Raw genomic sequence first — 13551 nt, 5'->3', positions numbered from 1 at the left:
GTATGAGTTGTGTGTGACTGTATTGTGTGTGTGTGAGTGTATGTATGCGTGTGTAAGAGTGTGTGTGAATGTATGTGCTGGGTTGTGTCCAGAAGCAGAGGAGGTTTAAGTTTGCTTGCACCACCCAGGCCTTCATTTTTTCACTATAGAAATGGGATATGCTAAATAAAGAATGGTGTGTTGCAAAATTTTACTGCTTGAGAATAGATTAGCATACGATTAAGAATTTTCAGGAAGAACTCATTTAACTTAAAGACTCCTAGTTCATTTACGGATCTTAAATTCTGTGTGCCACCATGATCTATAAGGAAACTTAAGAAGTCACTGTTCACTACTGTGCTGCATATAAAACAATATACCCCAAGGGAAAAGTTCCCATATTTATGTCTCTTCGCAGACCAATTAAAGCAGAATCTCTGGGAGTAGAATTCAGACTTTGGTAGCTTTTCAAATTCCCCACATGATTCCAATGTGCAGCAAGTTTGAGAGCCACTAATATAGAGGTAATGTTTGTTGTATGAATGAAAGTTTGATAGATGAATAAAAAGACATCGTTAATCAGAAATTTGGGGCTCTGGTCTCAGCACAACCACTAACATGCTATGTGACTTAAACGGTGTCACTCTGCTTTCCTAAATACACACTAGACGCCTTTAAGATCCCTTCCTGCTTTAAGACTTCATGATTCTCCTTGCTGGTCACAGCAAGAGCCAAATAGGAAGGGCTGGGAGAAATGAGAACAAAATGATTGAGGTTTTCTAGAAAATTTCACTTAGGAGAAAGGTAATCCTAACAGGAAGCTCTTTACTATGGCACCCCCTTTTTTTTTAACCCAAAAAGGGAAAGTATTTATGAGGTTCCTGAGAAGTGTGCACTTAGAAAAACATCATACAGCTCTGTATTCAATGTGCAAAGGAGAGAGAGAATGATCCCTAATCCCCAAAGATCCCATTAGGGTGACAAAATGTTTGTAGGGATACCCTCAGCCACTGGAGAAGAACAGAGATGCATTTATTCCAAAGTCCTCACAAACCTCCTTCTCTGACATTTGTCTGTTCAAGGTCTTCTCCAAAGCTGCACTGGGGTTCCACTCTCAAACACAGAAAGCCCAAGCTTTCTTGACTGCTGCCACGGCCTTTTTGCTGGGATCTCTAAGGGCGGGGGGGGGGGGGGGCACGCTGCCAACCCAAGTCTTCCACTGTCACCCTACCCAGACAGTAAAACTGGGCAAGTTAGCTGCTCATGTTTATTTAAATATTGTGAAGGCATTTCCAACAGGGAACTTGTGTGTGGCCTACCTGATTTCTATTATTCTCCAGACCCTATTCTCTGAACTACTTTATATACAGCTATTTAGGCTTGCCTGCATGTGAGATTTTGCTATCTGTCCCTAGACATCAATACTTTCTAGTCACTCAACAGCAGCCACAAATTACCCTCCATTCCCTCTCATTGTATACCACCTCCGGGAAAGGCGATTTTAAAATTACAAAAATAAATACGTTTGGGAAGTTGATAATGGGTGCCTTAAAAATTGAGATTCATTGGCTTTCCAATGGGTGAGCACAAGATGTCCCCTAACTCTGCTATAAGAGTTCCCATCTCAATCCCCTTAATTTCCCTATTCGATTTTCTCAAATTTGTGATGCCTGGCACACAGTTTTGTTAGCGGTATTTGCTAACTGAATTTAAGAAGGAAATGGCCGTTTCTAGGGCCTTTGAGATCACATGGGTGGGTATTCCGTCAGGATAAACTCCAGGAAGAATACCAAAAGCCCAAAGAATTCCTCCAAGGATAAACATTTACTGATTATCTGCTTAGTAAGATGCTAGGTATGCAGAGAGGAAACACACACACACACACACACACACACACACCACTTGATCTCTAGGAGCTCTGAGCTTCTTATTCCCCACTCTCCCCATCCCTTCCCCCGCCCCGCCCCTCGGGAACGATCTTTACTACAGCAAATTTTCAAGTCACCTCTTTCTTCATCGCTTAAAACTAAATAAATAAATAAAACTTAAAAAGCTAGAGAAGCCACTATGAAGCAAGTGCGGGTTTTGAGGGGGTCTTGTGGCCCGGGAGAGAACCCTTTTACGTAACTGCCATCCATTTTCTGGGACAGACAGGGGGTGCAGCATGTAAGCGATGTGGAGGCTAAAATGACGTCAAAACAGAGATGCACTCGCAGAGACGACCTTTTCCTAAGGAAGACCCAGAGTTAGGGATGTTGGAGGTAGGGGGACATTACCCCAAACCAGGTATCCTGAGAAACAAGACGCACTGCCTGGAACACTGAAGAAGCAGCGGGCGTGCAGCAACCTTTCTTGGGGGTTCTGTTCCCTGGTCCGTATACATATCGAGAAGTTAGCGCAAGTACGCGTGAAGCAGGGGGACACCCCGATTCAGCTAGAACCGGGCCGAGGTCTCGAATTCCCAAACGCATTCATGCTGGAATTTTAACACCAGACTGAGGGAGCTTCCAAAGTCCGGCTCGCGGAGCGGACAGCACCCCCACTGGGGGCATCCAATGCCTGTGAAACGGAAAGAGGGAACCAAAATGCAAAATTTCCCCGAGATGAAGGAATCGCCCCTTTTGTGAAGGACTCGGAGAAAACTGCAGAGCTCCGGACGCGGCTCCCGCGGAACATCGGCCACGGAGCCCAGCCGGGACAGTAGCTCCAGTTTCCCCCCGCCGTCCAGCCTTGCCCCGGGGCGGCTCTCACGCAGGCGCAGTGGCGCCGCGCTCCCGTCCCAACGCGCATGCTCCGCCGGACTGCCGAGCTCCCGGCCGGCGGCGGCGGCAGCGGCGGCGGAGGAAGTTTCCGCTTTGCCTCCACCCCGGTAGCAGCTCCGCGGCCGGGGACAGCTTCCTCCGGGCGCTCCGCGAGCTTTGCTGCCGCCGCACGTCTGTCACAGCACCATGGGGTTGCCCAAGGGCCCGGAGGGCCAGGGTCTCCCGGAGGTAAGGACCTCCCTCTCCCAGACACGTCCGGGTTCCTGGGAGAGGGCCGAGCCCGCGGGGTGGCGGGCAGAGCGGCGCCCGGGAAGCGTTTGGGGCGCCCCGCCCCCTTCTCAGGTGTGTCCCGGGCGGGGAGAGCTGGCCCTGGGCGCTGGGGACCTGACAGGTCCCCCTGCCTGGGCGGGGGCGGGGACAAACTTCAGCCGCTCTCGGGTCCCCGGGGAGGGAGGTGGTCTTCCCAGCCCAAAACCTAGCCCCACGCAGCCCCAGGCGCCGCGGGGCCCGAGGTTCTACTTCTCCCGGGCAGTGTCCCCCACCCCTGGCGCCGCAGGGCTCGCCCCGAAGCCAGGGGCTGCAGCGCCCTGGGAGTCACGAGATGCGTGCTGGGACGGTCCGGGCTCTGGTTGTGCAAAGGGCGGTGACCTTGTGGCGCCTGTCGCCGCCCCGAGGGGCCTGCGGGGTCCCTCCCCCCCCCCCCCCCAACTCGCCTCGGTGTGTGCAGGGAATGCACGCCAGACCCTGTAGCAGCTGGAAGTTTGGGAACCGTGCGCGCGCTGGGTTGTCTGCGGGAGGCGACGCGCTGTCCGGTGGGGCTGTGTGGCCCGGCAGTGCGCCTGGCGGAAGCGTGGCTGCTTCTCCAGAACGTAGCGGGTGCCTTTCCTTACAGCGGTGTTATTAAATACTCACTCGGTCCTAAGGGATAGGATAATCAGTGGTTTCCGGATTTCCACACTAGCTAGGCATAAAGGGAACGTGCATTTCCTTTTGGCTGCAAGTGTCATTCATATAGCTAGGTGGTTTGCAACTGTCTTCTCTTCCAGTCGATTTACTCCAAAGCTAAGTCTAGTTTAGTTTACTAGATTCTGGAAAGAAATGGAGCCCACACTGCACCTCTATCCCCCTCCTAAGGTTTTGAAGCAGGCATTTGGCAGGAGGACTGATGCCTTGACATGGTGAGTGGTTCCTTCCCTTTCAACCGCCTGTCATCCCACCCACACGACCCCCTGCCAATCCTCAGTTTTTCATCCCACAAGTACCCACTAATTGTGGGATCGCTGTTCTGTGCATAAAAGCTGGGGATATAGTGATGGCAGAACAGATTTATCTGTGAGTGTGTGTGCCCAGAATGTAAGTCCATTTTGTTGTAATCTTAGGAAAACCTAAGAAATGTCCTGTTGTCAGAACCCTTGTATTAGGTAAAACCTTACATGCAAATTACATCGATGGAATGGGGGATTGTGAAGACTCAGAACTGTATCCTGGTATTTGATATTTCTTGTTTGTCACTTGTTTGTTTTAGGCTCTTACCGAGTTTTTGCCTGACCTTTTGCTATAGACTCCTCTCTGGCCTCTCAGGTTCCACCTTAAATCCCTTTAATTCAGTGTCCTAGAGTACTATAAATGGGGATCTTTCTAAAATAAAAAGCAGCATGGTCCTCTGAGTCTTTTGTATAACCCTTCTCTGACTGCCAGGAGGCTGGGTCTGATTTGTCAGTTTTCTGGGAACCTAAGACAGTTCTTGGCAATTAGGAGGCACAGAGGGTAGCTAGAGTTAAATTAGTATCATTCAGTTCAAAGAGCAGTACATATGAATATGGGTAGTCTGTGTCATTAAGCTGCCACTAATCCAGTTAATTCTTTAAATTTAATTTTTTAAACCCTTTACTCTATGTCTATGAAGGATAGGGAAGATAGCTAGACTTGGCACTGCCTTCCAGCTTCCATGAACTATAGTACAGAGCAATGAAAATTTAGCGTGCCCGGTTTAAGAGCTCACAGTCATACATCTTTATCAGAATTTTAGTTTTTTAACAATGGGTGTATTCGCCAATCTGATGGCTTTTGATACCGTCAAGAGAGGGCATTCTTTCAGTCACTGTGTGTTAACCTGTGGCCCTTTCTCATTTTGTTTCAGTATTAATCTGTGAAGTGAATGTGGAGTCTTACTAACAGTCTCCATTCAGTGTCTTGCACCAAGAAGTTATTTCACAGGTTATATTGCAAAACTATACATACTTCTCCATTCTGGGGATGAGTGGATAAAAACCACGGGCCATGCATCTGCCTTGGGGTTGGCAGTGGGTGTTCATTATGTCCAGGCAAACCAGGAATAATCCTCCTGGGATGAAATGTCCTCTTCTTGGAAGTGTTTTCATGATTAGTGATGACTGAACAAATGAAAGGTTCATGTTTTACATCCTAGGAGTTTGAAGAAAATGCTTATATCATCCCATTTTTCTCTTCTACTCCATCTTTGTGAACCATATTGCTCTTTACCTTCTCTTTTCTTTGAGTCTCCCCACTTAGAGATGTTGCTTAACTATCCCAGATCTTTTGCAAAGGAAGCGAAGGTGTGAATAATTAATATTACTTTATTTTTGCATGTCCCCTAAGAACCAGGGAATGCTTTGATAGCCTGGACCAAGGTGATTTGAGAGAGGAGTGAAACAAGGTGTCACCTTCACCACCTACTACTGCAAGAGATTGTCAGTCATTTTAATAATTCTTTGTTCAACTATTTGTTAATATGTAAGCTCCCTCTCCTGGCAATTTGTACTTCAAAATAAACTTGAATTTCCATTATCAGTGTCATGACTACAAAAACATTTTGTTAATCTATGACTGGCATAGGTCATGCACTTTGTGTGATGATTGAACATGTCATTCCATATTTAATTGCCATTTGAGTCTAATGCTGCTTCAGAAGAGTTGTAAACATGACTGAATAAAATATTGTCCTCTCCTGATCCAGCTAATAGGCCATTTCAAAAGACAGGCATATATATTAACACCAGACATTTCACTCAGAAGAGGTTGATACTTAATTGTATGAATGGCTAGAACTATAAATAAAATAGAAATGCAGAGGAGTGACCATTTCTGGCTGCATTTGTCAGGGTTGGCATCAAATAGGAGCTAGAATTTGAAGCTGGTTTCTGGATGGTTAGGGAGTATGAGGAGAAGAGAAGGGGTATGAATAGTGAAGAAAGGGGAATGAGCCATGCTTGAGGTTGTCCATACCACGACTAGATTGTTCCCGAGGGAGGTGAAGGCTGGAGCTGAAAAGATAGGTTGCAGCCAAAGATCCAAATGCCAGACTAAGAATGTTGGAGTTTATCTTACAGACAATGTATGATGTGTTAATGATAAGGACTGGGGGATGAGCTAAAGAGGGAGGATCTGAAAGTTGTGATTTAGGAGGGAGGGAGGAAAACAGATTAACAGAAGGAAGATTGAGAGGCAGTTGCAGTAGTCCCGGCAGGAAGTGTAAATAAAAGGGAGGAGGTCAATGTGACGTCTATAATAAAGGAACAGTTCATGGGCATTGTTGGTTGAGGGGGTAGTCAGAGGTAGGTCCAAGAATTTGAGCCAGCTATGTGTTAGCTGTGTTTTATATAGATTATTGGTTTTTTATGTTCTGCAATAACAAAAGAGAGGAAAGGTACTGTTCATGAAAGCAGATGGAGGCAAAAGGACTAGAATATTTCAGTGGTTTTAAGTTGTCAACACCGGGAGCGAAGGTAAGATACAACTTAAAATTTTAAAATCAGGTCCCTATTCAAATATATTAGATGAATTCATTTTTTTTAAAAGATTTTATTTATTTATTTATTTGACAGAGATCACATTTGGGTAGAAAGGCAGACAGAGAGTGAGAGGGAAGCAGGCTCCCCGCCGAGCAGAGAGCCGATGCGGGGCTTGATCCCAGGACTCTGGGATCATGACTTGAGCCGAAGGCAGAGGTTTTAACCCACTGAGCCACCCAGGCACCCCTGAATTTATTATTTTTAAGGCAATCCCATTTTGTGGCAGTAATCATCCTTCAGTGTATCTGGGTTGAAAGCCCGCCTTGTATTTGCTTTAGAGATCTAAAAGAGAAGTGCAGAGAAAGACACATATTTGAACTCACTTCTTTGTTCTTGCTCTGTTTGTCAGTAGCTTTTGGGACCAAGATGTGCATAAAGTTAAAAAAAAAAAAAAACAACCTTGTTTTTGTCTGTGAGGAGTTTATTATTTAGTCGGAACCTGTTAAGTAAGCGATGCGTTAGAGAACAGGGAGGTAATATGCTGTAATCTGCCTGTCCCTGGTTTTCTTCAGCACCAGAGGTGTAATCTGTATCACCTGTGTATCTTTTTTTTTTTTTTTTAAGATTTTATTTATTTATTTGAGAGAGAGACAGTGAAAGAGAGCATGAGCAAGGAGAAGGTCAGAGGGAGAAGCAGATGCCCCATGGAGCTGGGAGCCCGATGCGGTACTCGATCCTGGGATTCCAGGATCATGATCTGAGCCGAAGGCAGTCGTCCAACCAACTGAGCCACCCAGGCGTCCCTCACTTGTGTATCTTTTCTTGCCATCTGTGACAGTAAACACAGATTATCGAGGCCTGAGGATGCTGTTCTTTGTGACTCTGGCAGCTCCAGCATGAACACAGCAAGACAGCCAATGTCACTAGCTCCTTAGCTATTAAATTGTGGCGTCAGAAATACACCCAGTGTTCCTTTATTCAAGGTGGATTTTAGCAGCCTAACTTTTGGTTCTTCTTCTAGGTTGAAACAAGAGAAGATGAAGAACAAAACGTCAAGCTGACTGAAATTCTGGAGCTTTTGGTTGCAGCTGGATATTTCAGGGCACGAATTAAAGGTTTGTCACCTTTTGACAAGGTAAGAGGAAACCTTTCTAACCATTAGGCTGTGTTTTGTTGGGACGGAGTGGTTTACCAGGGCTGAGAAAAGAGGAAGAGATTGTGTTTTTACTTTCTCTAATGTCCATGTTTCTCTTGGATTCAGGTTCGTTATTAGAAGTGTTCCAATTTCGGGGCACCTGGGTGGCTCAGTGGGTTAAGCCTCTGCCTTCGGCTCAGGTCATGATTCCAGGGTCCTGGGATCGAGCCCCACATCGGGCTGTCTGCTCAGCAGGGAGCCTGCTTCCCCCTCTCTCTGCCTGCCTCTCTGCCTACTTGTGCTCTGTCTGTCAAATAGATAAATAAAATCTTAAAAAAAAAAAAAAGAAGTGTTCCAATTTCCTATTACAAGAAAATAAAAATGTGTCAGTAGATATGCCTTGAATTTCTTTTCTGTGTACAGAGCATTGGGAAGTGCAAAAAAACATTAGAACTAGTTCTTCCTTTTAAGGAACTTACAGTTTGGGTGGAGAGAGAAAGGTTATATGAGATAAAATCTGAGTTAATAAGGAGCTGTCCCAAGTCATTGTGCACACAATTGCCACATATTCTGATGATGGTTAGTTCTGAGTTTGGAGGCAGTGACTGTCACTATGGAGGGGAGAGAAGTCCCTGTGGGTTGAAGTCTGTTAATTCAGCAGAACCTTCAAGAATCCTGTACGAGGCATAGTAATAAGTATTGAGGGCACAAGGATCAGACCAAGGCCCTGTACTCAAGGAGGCCAGCTTCTATAGAATAGGGAAGGGAGACAAGTAAAGCAGGGTACTCAGTGTCATGAGGTAGTAAGTGCAGCAGAAATGAAGCTTCCAGATCAGACAGAGCAGGCCAGGAAAGCTTCCCGGTGGAAGAAAGTGTTGAGTGCCCCAGTGGACCACGGCCTGGCTTGGCATAACAATCGCTGTGGACTGTTTTCTAATACAGATGCTGTGGCCTCACCCTTTGATATTTGGTTAGATCTGGGCTGGGGCCCTGAATCTGTATTTATAGGCGTCTCACTGTGTTTAAACACAGCCAGAGATCAGAGTCCCCATCGAGCTATATCTGAAAAGTATTTAGCTGGAGTTTTTTTTTTTTAACCTCAGTGGTCATTTGCACCTCTGAAAGGTCCCCTGTGAAAAGTAGAACAGGGATTCTTCTCTCCTTTAGATACATGAAAAAAACAAGATGTACGGAAATTCAGTAATGAGCCACAAATGTCAGCCTTGCTACTAACCTGTCTGATCTTCAAAACACGTAATTCCTCTGGAATCTGGCACTTACCTAAAACTGGTTTAAGCTGCCTCCTAGCTAAGAGTTAATGTCTCAATATAAGGAGGATCTGTGAATGATATGTTTGTTTCATAGTATAAGTCAGCTTCTTGGTCACACTAGCCCCATGTGTGCCATGTGCGTACTGGACAGTATGCGCACAGGACATTTCCATCACTGCAGGAAGTTTTATTCGGTGGTACTGTTTTAGATGAGTTGTAGTTGATGGAGTCAGAAGGACATGTGCTCTCTCTCTAAAGAGATACACTTTTGTATGATCATTGATTCTTTAAAAACTTAGATATTTTTCTCCCTTCCATTTCCTCCCCTCTCCCCAAACTAGAAGGAGAAAACAGGTATTTTCTTCGTGTCTTGCAGGTAGTAGGAGGGATGACTTGGTGCATTACCACTTGCAGCTTTGACATAGACGTTGATTTGCTGTTTCAGGAAAACTCTACAATAGGACAAAAAATGTAAGTTATTAGGGTTTGCCACAGATGAGCCTAAAGGGGGAGAAGGGAACTAACTTTTGAGTATTCTTTATGTGCCAAAAATTATGCTAGATGCCTTACATATTTTGTTTTGATTTTCATTGCCAACAGGTATGTATTATCACAGTTTTATAGATTATGAAACGGAGTTTGATAGAAGCCACAGTCACAAAGCTAGCCTATACATCATTTAATGCTCAGACTATTCTCTTTCTCACTCTCTCTTTTTCTAGTTTCATTTAGAGATTATCGTCACATAACATTGTATTGATTTAAGATGTACAACACAATGATTTGATATATATATTGCAAAATGGTCACCACAGTAAATTCAGTTAACATCCATCGCTTCATATAGCTATAAGTGTTTTTTCTTGTGATATGAACTTTTTCTTATCATAACTTTATGTGAACTTTCTTATCACAACTTTTTCTTGTGATGTGAACATCTACGCTCTTGGCAACTTTCGAAATACACAATACAGTATTGTTAACTCAAGTCTCCTTGCTGTACATCACATCCCCAGGACATATCTATCTTATAATTGCAAGTACCTTTTGTACTTCTTGTCACCCTTCCCCCCGTTCCCTCACCCCACACTCTTTACCTCTGGCAACCACCAGTCTGTTCTCTGTTTCTGTGAATTCAGTTACTTTAGACTCCCACATACACATGAAAATATACAGTATTTGTTTTTCTCTGACTTCTTTCACTTCGCATAATGCTCTCAAGGTCCATCCATATTGTTGCAAAGAGCAGGATTTCCTTTTTTCTTTTATGGTGGAATAATGTTCCAATGTGAACACACACCATGTCTTCTTTATCCATTCATCCGTGGATGGACACTTAGGTTGTTTCCACAGTTGGCCATTGTGAGTAATGCTGCCATGCATGTGGGGCTGCAGGTACCTCTTTGAGATCCTGATTTCATTTCCTTCTGTTAAATACTCAGAATAAAATTGCTGGGTCATAGGTAGTTCTATGATTTTTAAAAATTTTTTATTTTTTAATTTTCTGAGGAACATCCACACTGTTTTCCATAGCCGGTGCACCAATTTACAGTCTCACCAGCAGTGGACAAAGGTTCCCCTTTCTCTGTGGCCTTGCCAGTGCTAGTTATCTTTTTTGTTAGTCTTTTTGAGTTTAAACATTCTAACAGGTGGGAGGTAATATCTCACTGTGGTTTTGACTTGCATTTCCCCCAATGATGATTGATGTTCAGCAGCTCTAATAGTTTTTCTGATACTCTCTAAGAGTATCCCGGACTACTTAGTTTATCTCTTTCCAAAGGCAGCTGGAAGGAATGTACTGGATGGAAGCTGAACAGAGTGAGAAGAGACTCTTTCCCTCCCCTTTGCTTCTTTGTAAGGCAGAGCCACACTTTGCCTGCCACTGAGAGAAGGCAGCATGGACTCCCCGTTAGAGGTTTCACCTGAGTGGGCCCCGCCCAGTCTTCGGTAGCTCACCAGGGGTTTGGTGATCTCATTAGACCACTAGTGAGGCTCCCACATTCTGCCCTGCCCTGCCAGTGGGCAGCTGTGTAACCTTGGACAAGCCTCAGTTCCCTTATCTGTCAGGAGAGAGATTTGTGATTTCAGATCTGTGTGCATCTGTGACTTAATTTTTCTGAAGCTTTATCCTCCCCCAGGAAAAAACTCTTCCAAGTGGATTGAAGGTGGTTTACAAATATGTATATGAAGCAGTGATAGAGAAAAGGCAAAGCAAAGCAAAGGGAAAACAAACTGAGTTGGGGATAAGGCTACAACATTTGTCCTGGGCCACAACATGCCTTGTTTTTATAAGGGTGAGCCACAGATTTGGCTCCAGGCTTTCTGGCAGCCAACAAAAAGAGAAAAACATGATAAATTACCCAATTCATAGTTTCCATGCTGAAGAAAAATCGGTCCCACGGAATCACCGAAATTCTTACAATAACAAGACCAAAGGACATCTCTGGGCTGCTCGTTAAAGAGGACATACTGTTCTCTGTGACACTGTGCTCCTCAGTGCCCAGCCATGAATAGCTGAGCTCTGCATCTGGAGCATCTGTCACTCTGGGACCATGGCATTGCAGCCAGTGACCTGTTGTGAAAAGTTCTTACTAGGAATCAGTGGGATGGAGTCTGTGTGTGTGGCTCTACTCTCTGCTGGCTGGGCTTAGTCCAGACATGTGTTTTTTATTTTATTTTTTTTATTTTATTTTGTTTTTATTGTGTAGGTGCCACATTCATGAAATTAAAAAAAAAAAATTCAAATACTGCCAAAGGGTACAAAATATATAGCTAACATCTCTCCCTATTCCCAGTCTATAAAACCCTGGTTTAATTCCCTGGAAAGAACCATCTTTGCCTGTTTAGCTTTTAGATTTTTTCAAAGAGCTCACTTCCATATCTCTAATTATGTATTTTTCATTTAAATCTGATAAGAGGAGGAATTTAGCTCACCTGTGCTACTCACTACATCCCCTTTGCCTCTCCTCTTCCACTTTTGTAGTTATTATCTGTTTTTCTAGGATTAGTTGTATAGCTTTAATCAATATAAGCTTCTGTTTCTTGACTCATTTATATGAGATGGTTTCTCCTGGTTCCTAGCTATGTAGGGTAAATGTTTTTGCTCTCCGTTTTTCCTTCTTCCTTTCAGCCTCCATTTACCAGCATATCATTACTCTTAAAATGTTCAGGGCATAATATTTATGATCTGTTTTCTGTAATAGCAATTAAATTGTCCATGCTTTATCTACAGGTAGATTCTAAAAGTAAATCTATAAACAGTGTTTACAATAAGAACTAAGAATTGTGATGGTGCCAGAGAAAAAGAAATATAATCTTTTGGATGACAATGGTGCTGTTTGGTGGAGAATATTCAAATATTACAGTCAAAAGGAATCCTTATTTATTCATTGACTCACCAGATATTTATGGAGGCCCGCCTATGGGTCAGGCATTGTTCTGGGTACTTAGGGTATGTTAATGAAACATGTCCTGCCCTCACAGAGCTTAGAGTCTTTGGTGGGGAGACAGACCAGAAACAACTAATTTAATAAATAATTGAATTACATATACAAATAATATGTGCTATGAAAAAAAATTACAGCTGGGACAGTATATGAAGGACGTGCTTTGGAGGCAGTTGTGTGACTTTAAGTCAGCATGGCCTCATTGAGAAGGTGATACGGAAGCTAAGACTTGAGAAAAGAGGGTTCCAAGCAAAGGAGATGGTGAGCGTGAAGGCTCCCAGCAGAAGCTTGCCTAGTGTACAGTGAGGTGGGGAGGAGGGAACAATGGGAGAGGGGCAGACAGGTTGTAGGGGCCAGATCGTGTAGAACTTCGTAGGTCAGAGTAAATAAAGGCTTTGAGTTTACTCTGAGCGAGATGGGAAATTCTTGAAGGGTTTTGAGCAGAGGAGGAACATAATCTGTTCATAATCAGTTTTAGAAGGAACCCTCTGGTTACTAAGTGAGGGGATGAAGTTGGCAGCAGGGAGATTCTTAAGCATACTGTAGCCGTGCTCAGGGGAGAAGATGGTGGCCAGGACAGTGGGCTAGCAGTGGAGGGATTCTGGATCCTCTTTGAAGGGAGAAACAACAGAATGTAGATTGGATCTGGGTGTGAGTAAGAGCAGAGTCAAGACTGGTTCTGAGGGGTTTGGCCTGAGCAAGTGGAGGTGGTCTGTACAAAAAGTCACTGAAAATCAGGCACGCTGTAATTTGCCTCATGTTTATACAGCTTATTTTCCTTGAGTTTCTGATTGCCTTTTTTTTTTTTTTCCTACAAAGAAGCACATATCCTTACCTATAGCTAGGATTGGCCAGATTCTTTCTTAGTCTGTTTGTTAACATAAATTAACTATCTTCTCAAAGATACTCCTGAATGAAGCCTCTTTCTGTTTCAGTTTAAGTGATTGCTTTTGACACCTGCGGCACCCCTGACGTTCTGGGATTTCTTTTAGTGCATTCTTTCTGCACCAGTCTTCCCATTTCCTAAATTCCATGTAGCCCTTCTTCCTAAACTCCCTGGGTGTTTTAGAGTGGTTTTTAGCCCCTTTTTCACTTTTGTGTCCTTGAGAGTTATTATACTTTCCCAGCAGTGATAGTACTCTTAACAGATACTGGAGTACAGTGTTTTTATATAGATTCTTAATCTGAAATCTAAAAAACAATGAA

At 44.0% G+C, this 13551-nt stretch overlaps 1 protein-coding gene across 4 annotated transcripts in view; it reads left to right on the top strand.

The window, feature by feature from the left end:
• Positions 1–2788: 2788 nt before the first annotated feature.
• Positions 2789–13551, top strand: part of CCDC93 (coiled-coil domain containing 93) — an 86130-nt gene continuing 75367 nt past the window's right edge. For all 4 annotated transcript variants that reach the window (XR_004380687.1, XM_032840919.1, XM_032840923.1 and 1 more), the window contains exons 1-3: positions 2789–2969; positions 7515–7628; positions 9276–9370. Coding sequence is in view for 3 of the 4 variants with exons in the window: in XM_032840919.1 (XP_032696810.1) it covers positions 2928–2969; positions 7515–7628; positions 9276–9370 (251 nt within the window). In the remaining variant the exon portion in view is untranslated. The remainder of the gene's footprint in view (positions 2970–7514; positions 7629–9275; positions 9371–13551) is intronic.

This window comes from Lontra canadensis, unplaced genomic scaffold (assembly GCF_010015895.1).
Source record: "Lontra canadensis isolate GAN:19392208 unplaced genomic scaffold, GSC_riverotter_1.0 scaffold117, whole genome shotgun sequence".
NCBI classification, from domain to species: Eukaryota; Metazoa; Chordata; class Mammalia; order Carnivora; family Mustelidae; genus Lontra; species Lontra canadensis.
Note: the sequence above shows the minus strand (reverse complement) of the source record. Positions and strands in the feature narration are given on the sequence as shown.